This window comes from Mercenaria mercenaria, chromosome 3 (assembly GCF_021730395.1).
Source record: "Mercenaria mercenaria strain notata chromosome 3, MADL_Memer_1, whole genome shotgun sequence".
Taxonomy (NCBI): domain Eukaryota; kingdom Metazoa; phylum Mollusca; class Bivalvia; order Venerida; family Veneridae; genus Mercenaria; species Mercenaria mercenaria.
The window spans coordinates 47,492,960-47,505,437 of NC_069363.1; the positions used below are offsets into that span (position 1 = coordinate 47,492,960).

The 12,478-nt window shown below is 35.6% G+C and overlaps 1 protein-coding gene across 3 annotated transcripts; it reads right to left on the reverse strand.

Moving 5' to 3' along the window:
- Nucleotides 1–55: 55 nt before the first annotated feature.
- On the reverse strand, nucleotides 56–11,425 carry LOC123524800 (D-aspartate oxidase-like). Of its 3 annotated transcripts, none has more exons than XM_045303279.2 (11): nucleotides 11,243–11,425; nucleotides 9,985–10,201; nucleotides 9,045–9,162; nucleotides 8,104–8,180; nucleotides 7,220–7,285; nucleotides 6,739–6,793; nucleotides 5,614–5,718; nucleotides 3,493–3,566; nucleotides 2,696–2,813; nucleotides 1,784–1,879; nucleotides 56–364 (listed from the first exon to the last, which is right to left on the reverse strand). In XM_045303279.2, the coding sequence occupies exons 2-11, from the start codon at nucleotides 10,170–10,172 to the stop codon at nucleotides 221–223; spliced, it is 1,041 nt and encodes a 346-aa protein (XP_045159214.2). In that variant the 5' UTR covers nucleotides 10,173–10,201; nucleotides 11,243–11,425; the 3' UTR covers nucleotides 56–220. The 3 variants fall into 3 exon arrangements, with proteins under 3 accessions (XP_045159214.2, XP_045159213.2, XP_045159215.2); XM_045303278.2 differs by having other exon boundaries at nucleotides 9,985–10,188; nucleotides 11,243–11,424; XM_045303280.2 differs by lacking the exon at nucleotides 3,493–3,566 and adding an exon at nucleotides 3,150–3,220 and having other exon boundaries at nucleotides 9,985–10,188; nucleotides 11,243–11,420.
- Nucleotides 11,426–12,478: the final 1,053 nt, after the last annotated feature.

Below are 12,478 nucleotides of genomic sequence, written 5' to 3' on the forward strand. Positions count from 1 at the left end.
AAAATATCGTATCTGGTCGAGGGATATCTAGATTTACCACGCAGTCCGACACAAATAAATATTCTCTTTTTAATTGCTGCAATGCATAATAACATAATAACAATCGTTTGTTTAATTCTAAAATGGGTGTTCCTGTTAGGATAAGTACAACTTTGTAATAAATGGCGATCCCTTTTGTATTGCATATGATTGAAATAGCGTCTCAGAAAAGAAAAATCAATCACAGCTTAGCCAACTCAGTTTTGCTCTTTAACATAGTTTTATCCTGTCTCAGAAGGTCGGTTATAAGGTGTGACACTTCTTCAGCGCAACCCCAATGAAGTGTTACTCCAGCTCCCCCGTGACCATAGTTGTGAATTACAGGCTGAAATAAGAAAAAGAAATAAGACAGAAGTCACTCTCTCATGTATACCAGACGCGGAGTCTGTCATATCTATTGCCGTATATTGAAACTTAATTGGCGAATCTGTAAGCTATAGCGCAAAAGATCCCACTTGATTTGACTGACTGACTGACTGACTAACGGACGTTAGGCTGAGAGGGGGTGGAAGGTGGAGTCATAAGTCCCCTTGAGTGAAACAACCAGTAGGAAACTAAAAAGGACTAGACCTGAAAAAAGGTCACATTTTCTTTTAGCAATATGTCATGTGGTTAAGGACAGTCTAATATTCTAACATTACTGAGTACAAACAAGAGCACCGCCTTGCGGGTGCTGACGCTCATCTGATTTTTTTTTGTATAATAGAAAAATTGTCCTATCCATGATTTTCTAAGTCCAAAAAGGGCCATAATTCTTGCAAAAAGCAGGATGGAGTTATGTCTCTTGATGTACAGAGTCAGCTTATGATGGTGAACAACAGTTGCAAGTTTCAAAGCAATACCTTTGATAGCTTAGGAGGAAAGTTTACCTAAACATAAAACTTAACCAATAAATCTGATATTTTCTAAGTCCAAAAGGGGCCATAATTCTTGCAAAAAGCAGGACAGAGTTATGTTTCTTGCTGTACAGGGTCAGCTTATGATGGTGAACAAGTGTTGCAAGTTTTAAAGAATAGCTTTGATAGTTTATGAGAAAAGCTGACCTAAACATAGCTTTCACAACCTTTAAAATATTTAAAGAGTTTCAAACCCATGTAAGCATAAAACATATTTACTAAAGACATACTTTATCATACTGACCTCGTACATTTGTATTTCTTTCTGTATAATTATTTAGAAAAGATAAATCATTATCAGCAGACATTTTTTTGCAAATTTGAATAAGAGACAAATGTGCCTTTTCTTACTTTTCTTGAAAATATATTGCTGAACCCAGATTCCCTTGTTCTTTAAAAACAAAGTGCATGTTACTTTAGCGCCAAAAATTTGCGGCAAATTTGCGGCAAACAAATCTGCATAATTGTTTGCATCAAAGTTGCGGCAAACTAATTTGCATAAATAACATTGCCATAAGTTTGCCAGAAAGGTTTTGGCGAATTTGCCGCAAACTTTACCATGCAAATTAGGTTTGCCGCAAATTTGCTGCAAACTTCATTTGCATAAATTGTTTGCGGCAAAACTAATTTGCATGGTGAAAGTTTGCCAAAAGAAAGTTTGCGGCAAATTCACCAAAACGTTTGCGGCAAATTTGCCGCAACGTTCGCCGGAAGCCTGATATTTTGGTAAGGGTTAAAAGTTTTTTACATCAATTGTCGGATAACATAACTGAAATCACAGTGATTAAATTAATCACTTAGAGCCTTTTCTTGTCCATTTTCGTACAAAAAAAATTTAATCAGCTTACCATTATTTTTCCCTTGACATCAATGTGTTCTATCTCTAGTCTTACAGACGGACGTGCCGGCCTCAGTCCTACACAGTCGCTGTCTATAACTGCTTCCTGTAGAATATTATCTCCGGTAATTATTGTGGTTGGCCCCAATTGTCACGTATTGAACGTACACACGCATTGCATTTAATGTACACAATAAAACGTAGGTTAAACCTAACCTTACCTTACGTCGTTAAAATAGTCTTAATGCGTGCATACATTTCTTGAAAAGTACATTCATAGAAGCTAAATGACCTATTTTTGAAAGAAAAAGGTTATGCGCCTAGCAGTTAGCTATACTAGATAAGCAGGCTTATAGAAGAATTCAAAACAATGGAATCCGCCGGTATGTATTAGCCGAGTGTTATCGTTTTTGTTTTTCTTTGGTTTTGTTTGCATCCGCCCAGTCAAGGCCATGTGGCGATATTTACAGCTTATGGTCGTCGGTGGGGACCCCAGACGCCCCTCCAGCCATTGTTTCAGGCATTACTGGTCACCTTGGTAGAACAACCGGCCTTCCATAAGTCCTCACATGAAGAATTCTACGCCTCAAGTGTGAATAGACCGACCTTAATCACTCGGCCACGGAGGCCCTAGATTAGGAACAGTAGGTGTACTCCGTAAATGATTCTGAGGTCCTGCAAAGCACAGAGTTTGCGAGTGCAGGTAAGTGTTGTAAGCCTATCAAAAGTCCTATGATGTTTGAGGACTCCATGTCAAAACACATACACGGACGGACGCACATTCGGACGGACAGACATACAGACAAAGGTAAATCTAAGTGACCCCCTCACCACAAAAATGTTTGGGGCAAATAAAAAACTAAATAATCCCTTAATGGGACAGAGGAATTTTATCGAAATAATATGGCTCTTGATTTCTCACCGTTAAACTTGGCAAATATTTTGTGCAGTTGTCCCATATCAATTTCTTGTCACTAGTGCTCACTTCTGTATTCCAGTCCCCATGGTGTTCTACTCCACCAAGTACAACATAATTTGACCTGTGGAGTATAAAATATAGTTACTTAATGAGAAGGGATGTCACAAAATTAAAATACAATAGTCTCTTTATGTTTTCTCTCGGTACAAAATACAATAATATCCAGAAAGAGTAAAAGAAATATTCATAAGAAACAACTGAAGCTCACATTGATTACAATGAAGTGATTTTATAAGTTTGTCGGAAAATCATAAATTCCACTACGATAATATTTGTATCGGCTAAAAACATCAATTTTCAAATCATGCTGACTCCTTTAATTCAGTAAAGAAGGCTGCAGGAGCAGTGCAAGGAGTGCTCGGACAACTCCTTTATTTTTCAAAACTGTAATACTAACGAAGGTAAAATATATGAAAGCTCATCCTTTCCTATAAAGATGCTGAATTGTTTAATCCATGGAGCCTGTACCTGTTTAAATAAAAAAAGAATAATTATGCATATTTTAAATCACTGAAGTATGTATTTGTTCTCAACTATAATGTAAATCACCTATGACACGTGTTTGTCCCTAAAAGTGGAAATGGCTACAGAAAGTTACTGCTCTTTTGCTATTTTGTGCTAAAGGTGGTTGGATTTTGTGGAAGCATGAAAAGTTGATTAGAAACTTTGCGTGTTTGTGATAGGAGGAATTTGTATTTGTTATCTTAGGCTGGTACTAAACTTGGTACAACTTAACCTACCCTGGGAAAATATAGAAATCTTTTCCGTGTCTGTCTTGAAAATCATAATGCATTGTTATCCATGGAGCAATAACCTGAATCAAGAGTAAAATTCACTGGCGGTTTATAGTCTAAATCTAACGTTGTTCAAATACAAAAAAGAGCTTTTCGTCTGTGTCTCAATTTTATGTATTTCAGAACTGTCGCCGAGCAGTGTAAAATAGTCCATAATTTCTGCAAAACTTTCGGGTCCGTTAAGATTTAAAGAAGTATATATGTGGATATTTGCTAAATAATTGATAAGACTTTCCAAAGTTAAGGTCAACATATTCAGTATTGCATGCATGTACTGACTGGATTTTACTATAAGGAAGTTGTGTAAAAAAGAAGTAATGATCTATTAAATCCCATTTATGCTTTTATACTATATTTATTTTTCAACGTAAGGATTAACTGACAGTACTTTCAAAACAGCAATTGAATATATTAACAAGAAATATCTTTAAAAATGATGGTCGGCGAAATGTAATAAGGAAAGAAGTTTATGAATTTTTCATCTAACATTCATCTTTCATCTAACATTTTTCAAAGTGCAAAACTAAACACCGTACTTTAACAATTTAAATGGTTCTCTTTTATTTTTTCGCAAAGGTTTCGTAGGGTTGCAATTTTGTTTCGTTTATCCTTAGACGAATAATTACAGCAGTAGTTTGATGAAAATTCATGAAGCGGTTCATGAGAAGAGGTCATTAAACGTGTTTATATTTTTAGCTAAATTGGTCCCTATTCCCATTTGTAACAAAATAGCAGGAGAACTTACGATATTGTTACACATCGAGTTTGATAAAAATCCATTACATTTTAGTGGTTAATGCGAAGGAAGGCATATCTACTTTTAGCTATAGTGGTCTCTAATAGGGCCCAAGTTCCTATTTAAATAAATTTGGAAGAGGACCTTATAATGATGCTCCAGACCAAGTATGACAAAGATCCACCAAGCTGTTCATGAGACGCTGTATAAAGGCATTTCTAATTTTACCTCTAGCAGCCCCTAAAAGGGGTCAAATGTCCCAGCTGAACAAAGTTGGCTGCGGGCCTAATAAAGATGCTACAAATCAAGTTTGATTAGAATACATGAGAAAAAATCAATTAAAGGATTTTTTGTTTATTATTTTTATTTATTTCTAAAATAGGCCAACTGATCCCGCTTTAACAAATAGCATATTCGTTATTCATGAATCTTTGGACAATGACGTCACACCTATAAAAAAGTGAATGTCAAGCAAAACATACAATTGTAATTATTTCAATATTTCGGTTTCATAAGCAAAGTTTGACCGAGGTCATATCACATAGATAAACTGTACGCAGCGTACCTTCATTTCAGTGTAATGAGATTCAGTCATTATATAGCATATATATAATAAAACAGATTTCAACTGAGTTCAATATTTGCATACCATACTAAAGAAAAATATTCATATATAATAAATCAGTTAAATAATTTATAACAAATATATCAAAGCAAACAAGTACTCATTTTAATATGCAATCTGAATAAGTCACAAAAGCAAGAAACCTTTTCATATACAGACGACAATTGTAACAAGAAAATCTTTTAAAAAGCACTTCTCCACATAAAAGACTCTTATCACACCCTTATTCATGTGATACGAAGACCGTATTCAGCTCTTTCTTTAATTTGATATGTGTTGGTATTTGAACAGGTTTTTATCATATTTATTAAACTTACTTATCATTATGAGATATATCAATATTCTTGCTAAATATACTGAGCCAAAGTTAGCTTTAAAACTGTGAACAGCGTCGTTTAGGATAAACGCTTTGTCTACATATCACTCAGCGTAGCACAATCAACAGAGTGAAAAAAATTGACACTCTCGTCCAATCAGGCAGAGTGTTACATAAATCTTCCATTTTGATATATTATCTATAATGCGCTATCAAGTAGTTTGATTTGCAAACAGAAGTCACGTGGCATAGGTAACGAAAACGAATTCAGACGGCGTCGCCGAAAAAATAGACTTATATGAATAGGTACATCATAACGGCATGTAGTCTTATGGACTCTTTCCTCCCTCATTTTGATACCACAACATAATGTAAATGTGTATTGTTTACCCTTATGACTTGACCCCTGACTGGCTGAACGCTGCTGTCATTGGCCAACTGCCTCGCACCAACACCTGTACAGTTGATTATTACTGCATAATTTCCATCAGCAAGCTATAAATAATTTGTCTGTGTTTATTTCAGGTAAACTATATATACATGCATTACGATAACATAAAAGTTGTATTGGTAAGACTAAAATTCAAGTTACATATATGTGGCAAATTCCTTTTAGTCATACGCATTGTTGATATTATGTACAAGGAACACTTACCTAGAACGTCAAACAATATTTTGTTCAGCTTGGAAATAACTTGTATTAAACTGCCATCGAATTTGTGTCTCAATACAGCATGTATTTCACTAACGAATACAAAAGCCAGTATTGAACTCCCATCAGATTCAGCAAAATGCTCAATAAGAAATATCGTAATGGTGGCGTCTTGACGTTGCATGCACAAGAATCTTCCCCGTTTCAAACAAGTTTTCAATCTTTTTTTTTCTAAAATTGTAGTCGATTTTAGCTGATACAACACTAAAGATAGGTATACATTTGAGCCACGCCATGAGAAAACCAACATAGTGGCTTCGCGACCAGCATGGATCCAGACCAGCATGCGCATCCGCGCAGTCTGGTCAGGATCCATGCTGTTCGCTAACGGTTTCTCTAATTGCAATAGGCTTTGAAAGCGAACAGCATGGATCCTGACCAGACTGCGCGGATGCGCGGATGCGCAGGCTGGTCTGGATCCATGCTGGTCGCAAAGCCACTATGTTGGCCACTATGGTGATTTTCTCATGCGCGGCTCATATGTATAATACAAGGGTCATTAAAGCAGCATCTTGATTGGAAATGATGCTTTCGGTCCTAGCAGATTTTACGGATGAAAGCCTGGCAAAATCCACTCTAGCCAAATACAACATTTCAGACCAATGTGCTGTTATACTACTATATTTACCTCTTCAGATGTGTTAATGCGCTAGAAATAGGTATATAATACTATGTTTTATAATACAAGGGTTATCAAACAGTACATTGACCTGCAATGATGCATTAAGGCATGGCAAGTTCCACTTCTGCCGAATACAACATTTCAGATCAATGTAATGTTGTAATAACCCTACTATACTTACCTCTTCAAATGTGTTTATACGCTGTTTCTTCAACCTACCACCTAGCCTCTGAACCCTGTAACAAAAGTGAAAAGTTCCATTTTTTCATGCTCCACTATCTTTTTACACTTTTTATTACGTACCATCTACAACGCCGTTATTCGAATTGTGAATTGTTTCAATTTCAGTTTTGTGGAATTCTGTGTAGCCCAATCGAAAATCATAATTTTGTAAAGCACTAATATAAGATATACAAATGAGCCGCACCATGAGAAAACCAACATAGTGCATTTGCGACCAGCATGGATCCAAACCTGCCTGCGCATCTGCAGTCTGGTCAAGATCCATGCTGTTCGCTTTCAAAGCCTATTGCAGTTAGAGAAACTGTTAGCGAACAGGATGGTCTGGATCCATGCTGGCCGCAAATGTATTATGTTGGTTTCCTCATGGTGCGGCTCAAACCCATTATGAAAATTAAGTAAGGTAAGTATAGAAATGTTACCTTTTCATAAGCCACTGTAAATACATCTGAGATTCCAACTTAACTGTAGTGTAAAAGAATCCAAATCTGAAAGAAAGCTATGTACATTTAGTGATATTAGAGAACAATGGGTAAAATTAGAATTTCTTTTGCAATGTTTTCAATATTACTGATTTGGTTGATATAATAACCTATAGTTTTTACACTGTATTAACATGCTTGTCTAAATTTTGTCGAAACGAGGCGATTTATCATTTCAAATGAAGTGAAACACCATGCGTATAATTTCAACCTCAGTCTCAAATATAAGATTACGGACAAAACAGTTTTGCTTTAGAACAGTCAATATTTTTTCATATTTACAATGTCTTTGAGAAAATACATAGCCTTCAGTGGCAAAACTGAGTAGGAAAATGGTATGTTTGAAGTTATATGATGCCCTCATTTCATATTTGAAAATAAGAACACAGTATCTATGTAATTTAAAGTATTTGTGTGTATAGGCAGTTGGTTTATACGCCATAATGTACAAATAACTACAGTATAGTTTTTTACTTTTACTACCACTAAAAACTAGAAACATATGAAAGTTTATAATTCACATTTTATCAGCTGCACATCTTACCAGGTTGAATACATTTTTGAGGAATTTCTTCATCTACTGTTAATATCTAACGATGAAATAGTTTAATCTATTACAAATAATGACCAATTACTCATTAAAAGTCATAATGTGTGCAGGAAATGTTTATTAGCACATCATACTTCCATATCTTTCTAAAAACGTTTCAATAACAACCTTTTAGAATAAAATCCTTGCCGATGTAGTCATTCCATGCACACTTTTAAAGATTTCATATCAGTGTCATAAATTTCAAATATTATAATATGGCTTAATTACGTACTTCATATCTTCATATTGCTTCATTTCATCCTGGCTGAGAACCCGGAAGTTCTTTACCTGGTCCTTCCAGAATGGCGCCTGCAATATTAATGAACATGCTGATCACATGTTAGTTTTGTTAACGTTGTGTACACAATGTAAGCAAATTTGAGATTAAGTTCCATTATATTCCTATGTATACATTCTGACTCATTGATCCGTTGCAAGTTTAGGTATGTACTATACTATTAATGGATCGCGATAATTTTATTTTAACGGTACTTGGTAAAATCCAAAAACAGGTAAAGCAGGTGTTTTATCCGATTAGTGGTGTTAATTTGTATATTGTAGTATTCTTAACTCCAAATACGATGGATTATATCATAACAGATTAGTAGTCTAGTGGATAGTGTGCCGGACCTCTATTCTTTTTATGTTTGTATGGTGTAGGTTCGAGCCCGTCTTTTTTTAAAATTATTTTTACTTATTCATAATGTTTTTAACGATCGTAACATTGGTTTCATTTGTTTTCCTTTCTTTATTTATCTTACAATGTTAATAGATTCAATGTATATTTTAATATGAGATCCTGTGAAAAATGTCAATAAGTACTCAGTATAAGTGCACGAGAAAATCATGATACAAATAGTTTTACTTGTATTCCTTCTCCAAGTAAAACATGCTGGAAAAATAAAAAAAGTAGCTCGTCCTGTATTCGAACCAGCACCGTAAGCTTACAAATCATACGTGTTAACCACTGGACCGCGCGCCGCTAAATTATATCGGTTTGCGAATTTATGATATTTATCACAGAAGTGTAACCACTGATTCCCATTTCCCTTTGTTATGGGTTGATCCGTATTAGAAATAAAGGCCCCAGTTACGCGTTTTGTTAATACTTTAGTGCATATCCATACGCATGTTGCCTTATTTCTTGAAGGTAATATTTTGAACCTGCATTACCTCTGTGTTTGGATCTGAGCTCATCTGATATCCGGACACCATACAGGTCCCTGTGTACTTGGCACAGTCTGTATTTGCGAGCCATGACATATGTTCGAACGTCTTTGAACTCCATTTTCTGCAGTTATACAAAGTTCTTCACATAACCTTAACTACTGGACCATCGATATTTTTATTTCTGAACCTGAAACCACGACGATGAAACCACGAAACCACAATGGTAAAAACGCAAAATGATATTGCATTTTCATCATCGTGCCGGTTTCGTAATTTAGACTTTCACCATATCGTATACGTAGTTTCTTGTTTTGTCATCGTTATTTCGACTTCCACCATCGCGTTTTCGACTTCATCGAACGGGGTTCAGGAATAAAAATCTCGATGATCCAAACTGATCACCGTACTTAACTGAAAGTTTCCTCAAGTAGGTAGTGCACTTAATTAATACAGACGCTGTGATTTCATTTTGCGGGTGTAGCAATGCTCTCTGTGACGTTTTGAATACTTATTTACAATGACTCTTCATTCATTTCTTCCCCATCTCTAATTTATGCAGAGAAATTGTAAGTCATCGTCGGAGAATACATTTATTTGTACTAAACCGGACACACAGCTTAGGTACAAAATGAATAGTGTTGGAAAAGGCATCAAATCAAAACGAAACGAAACAAAGACAACACATTTTATTTCCATAACTGAACGGCACATTGAACTTAAGAGATGCTCTTAAAAGATATATGTTTTACATCTTACAGTGGAGTAAATGCAGCTGTAATAGGTCTGCTACCGGTCTCGGTACTGTGATAAGTAGTATTATGTGTAGCCTTCTAAGCTAGAGTGCTGAAATTTCTTCTCATTATTTTAGTTTGGCTACACGTCGGCTTACATTATCGTTCAACCAATCTTACGACAAAAATGGAAGAATCATAAATACACGAACCTGATTTTTTCTTGTGGCGTATCACCAAGAAGATGAGGCTCCCAGAATCCTCCGGAAACATCCGATGTTGTGCCCGGTGAAAATTTATCGGCAATTACAACAACTTCCGCTTCCGGATGAAGTTCAATTATACGTAAGGCAGATGACAACCCGATGACACCTGCACCGACGACACAGATCTTTACCATAGTTTGTTTTCTAAGACTGAAATAATTGACTGGTCATTAAGAATAAATTTGTTGATATTTTGATTCAAAGTAGCATTAGACATAATTAATTCTTCTCTATTTGACAGAATAACCAGCTGATCAAAAAACTTTAACCCGCTAGTTTTTATTTTGACGAACTAGTATTGCGTTAACTTTTTGATTATGACATCTCACTAGTCATAATTGCAGTGAATATTTTGTTGGTGTTATCATTAATGTTTTCTTTACATACGGCCCAAATTTCACGAAAAACGTCAGTCAGCTGTCCGGGAATTACGCGAAACAGTATATCGTCTATGGCGTGTTAGCTGTTTCTAAAAGAATACCAAAAGATTGCAGTTATTTTCTCTCACATTACTAAATTCCTGCATATAATATAGATATTCCAAAATCCGTATCAATTAACATAATACCAACACGGTCATACACACCGATGTACCTAAAGGTAAATATTTGGCGACCTCAAAATTAATGTCTTCGCGAATACAGACAGCATCTGTTCAACAGTAAGAAAAAAAATAATTTGAATACAATAAACCTAAAGAAAATCAATTGAACCATTCTGTCTCAGTCAGAGTATGTCTGAAAATGCTTCCAGAATGCAGCTGCAGCGATAAAGAATTTCAAAATTTTCAAGGGAGTTTTGCCCCAAGATCCCTCTATTCGCTTTGTCAAGCTACACCCCTGGTCCCTTTATGTCATTCTCGTATTACAAAAACCGATATAGTTTGATAGTTCAATTTAAAGGCGATTTTACCTTGCCACCAATCGTACTGAATAACACTACCTTAATTCATTCATTATTACAAGTACAAAAACATCGCTGACCTCGAAACCGAACTATACATACACTGATACATTATTCATATCCGGGATATGCTATATTAATTCTATTAAACCTAGAGAGAATTGTGCTTTGCCCCCCCCCCCCCCCCCCCCCACCTCTCTCTCTCTCTCTCTCTCTCTCTCTCAAAAATAATCTAGATCGCGATTAATAACTCAGACATGGTTAAAGGTATCTAAAAAGGTGAAAATTATTAAATAAATACCTCCTGTTTATCAAGAGAAAAATCCTTCAAATCAAAGTTTACAACTGATAGCCTGACACTACACGTTAGTTGTGTAAAGTAGAGAGTAACATGGTTATAAAGATATAATATACTCATATCTAGATTAAGCATGTTAACTTTTAACGAAATTACATTTCACTTCAATCAAACACGCAGCGTCAATGCGGGCGCGTATCAAGAGAGTAAACATTACGTGCGAGTTAAGGTAGTCAAGTCTCGGATCTTACGGTGTTGACCAAAACTGGCTTGGAGGCCATTTTTTCTTGCACTGGATTTGGAAGAGCGTATCAAAGACGTCCACCAACAGCGCGCGCTCACGAGAACATGTTTTCTCCGTTGGGGCAAATCAGGTAAAAAACCTAAGGTTTCACACAAGGTCACCGCCTTTATAGCGGTTTAAAGTAACTGATTTTTACATTCCAATATTTATACATTTACGTTTACATCTTAGGATCAATATGAATATATTTTCTTGCATAAAAACTACTTTTTTCACTGGATCCGCCCATGTATTAACGGGAGAAAAATCGTGTGCAAACAAGGCAATTCACGTGCTGTTAATACCCGATTTTTATTTTTGAAATGCTTTCCCAGGGACGTATATGTAATTCTGCGCAGATTGACATCTGGTATCTGCGTCTTTTTTCTTTCATAAAAACCTCTTCTTGAAGCATTAAAGATGCAATCTAAACCATAGAATGTTTTACTGTATCAGTAACTAACGCCAAATGCGCTGCCGCCAACATTGTTCGTACTCGTTTCTTCCCTTGTTTACTCCCCTTTTAGAACTCTGCGTCAATTCAGATTTTATAGACCAACCGCGAATGTTAAAGAATCGCGTGTTTACCTGCACGATTCTTTGTTTTTAGGTATCATATTTATGATTTTGGTAAGTATCAGTTAGTATGTTTTTATCTAGTTTCTCGAAGAATTTATATAAACAGCTTGGAAACTTGACACTACGTTCGTACTCATCCGTACTCCAACTGCGTGTCCGTACTCAATATAACCCGAATGTAAAGTTATTATTCTTGAAATTGTGATAGAGTACCAAATTGTGAAATGATATGAGCAATTATCGGTAATTTTATGTTTATAATAATGTGAGATAAAAAAAACGCTTAAAAACCGCCAGGATGTGCTTTTGATAGTGTTGTTTATTTCCGGGCCCTGGATACGGATATTTAAAACATATTTACCGTTTCCAAGAACAAC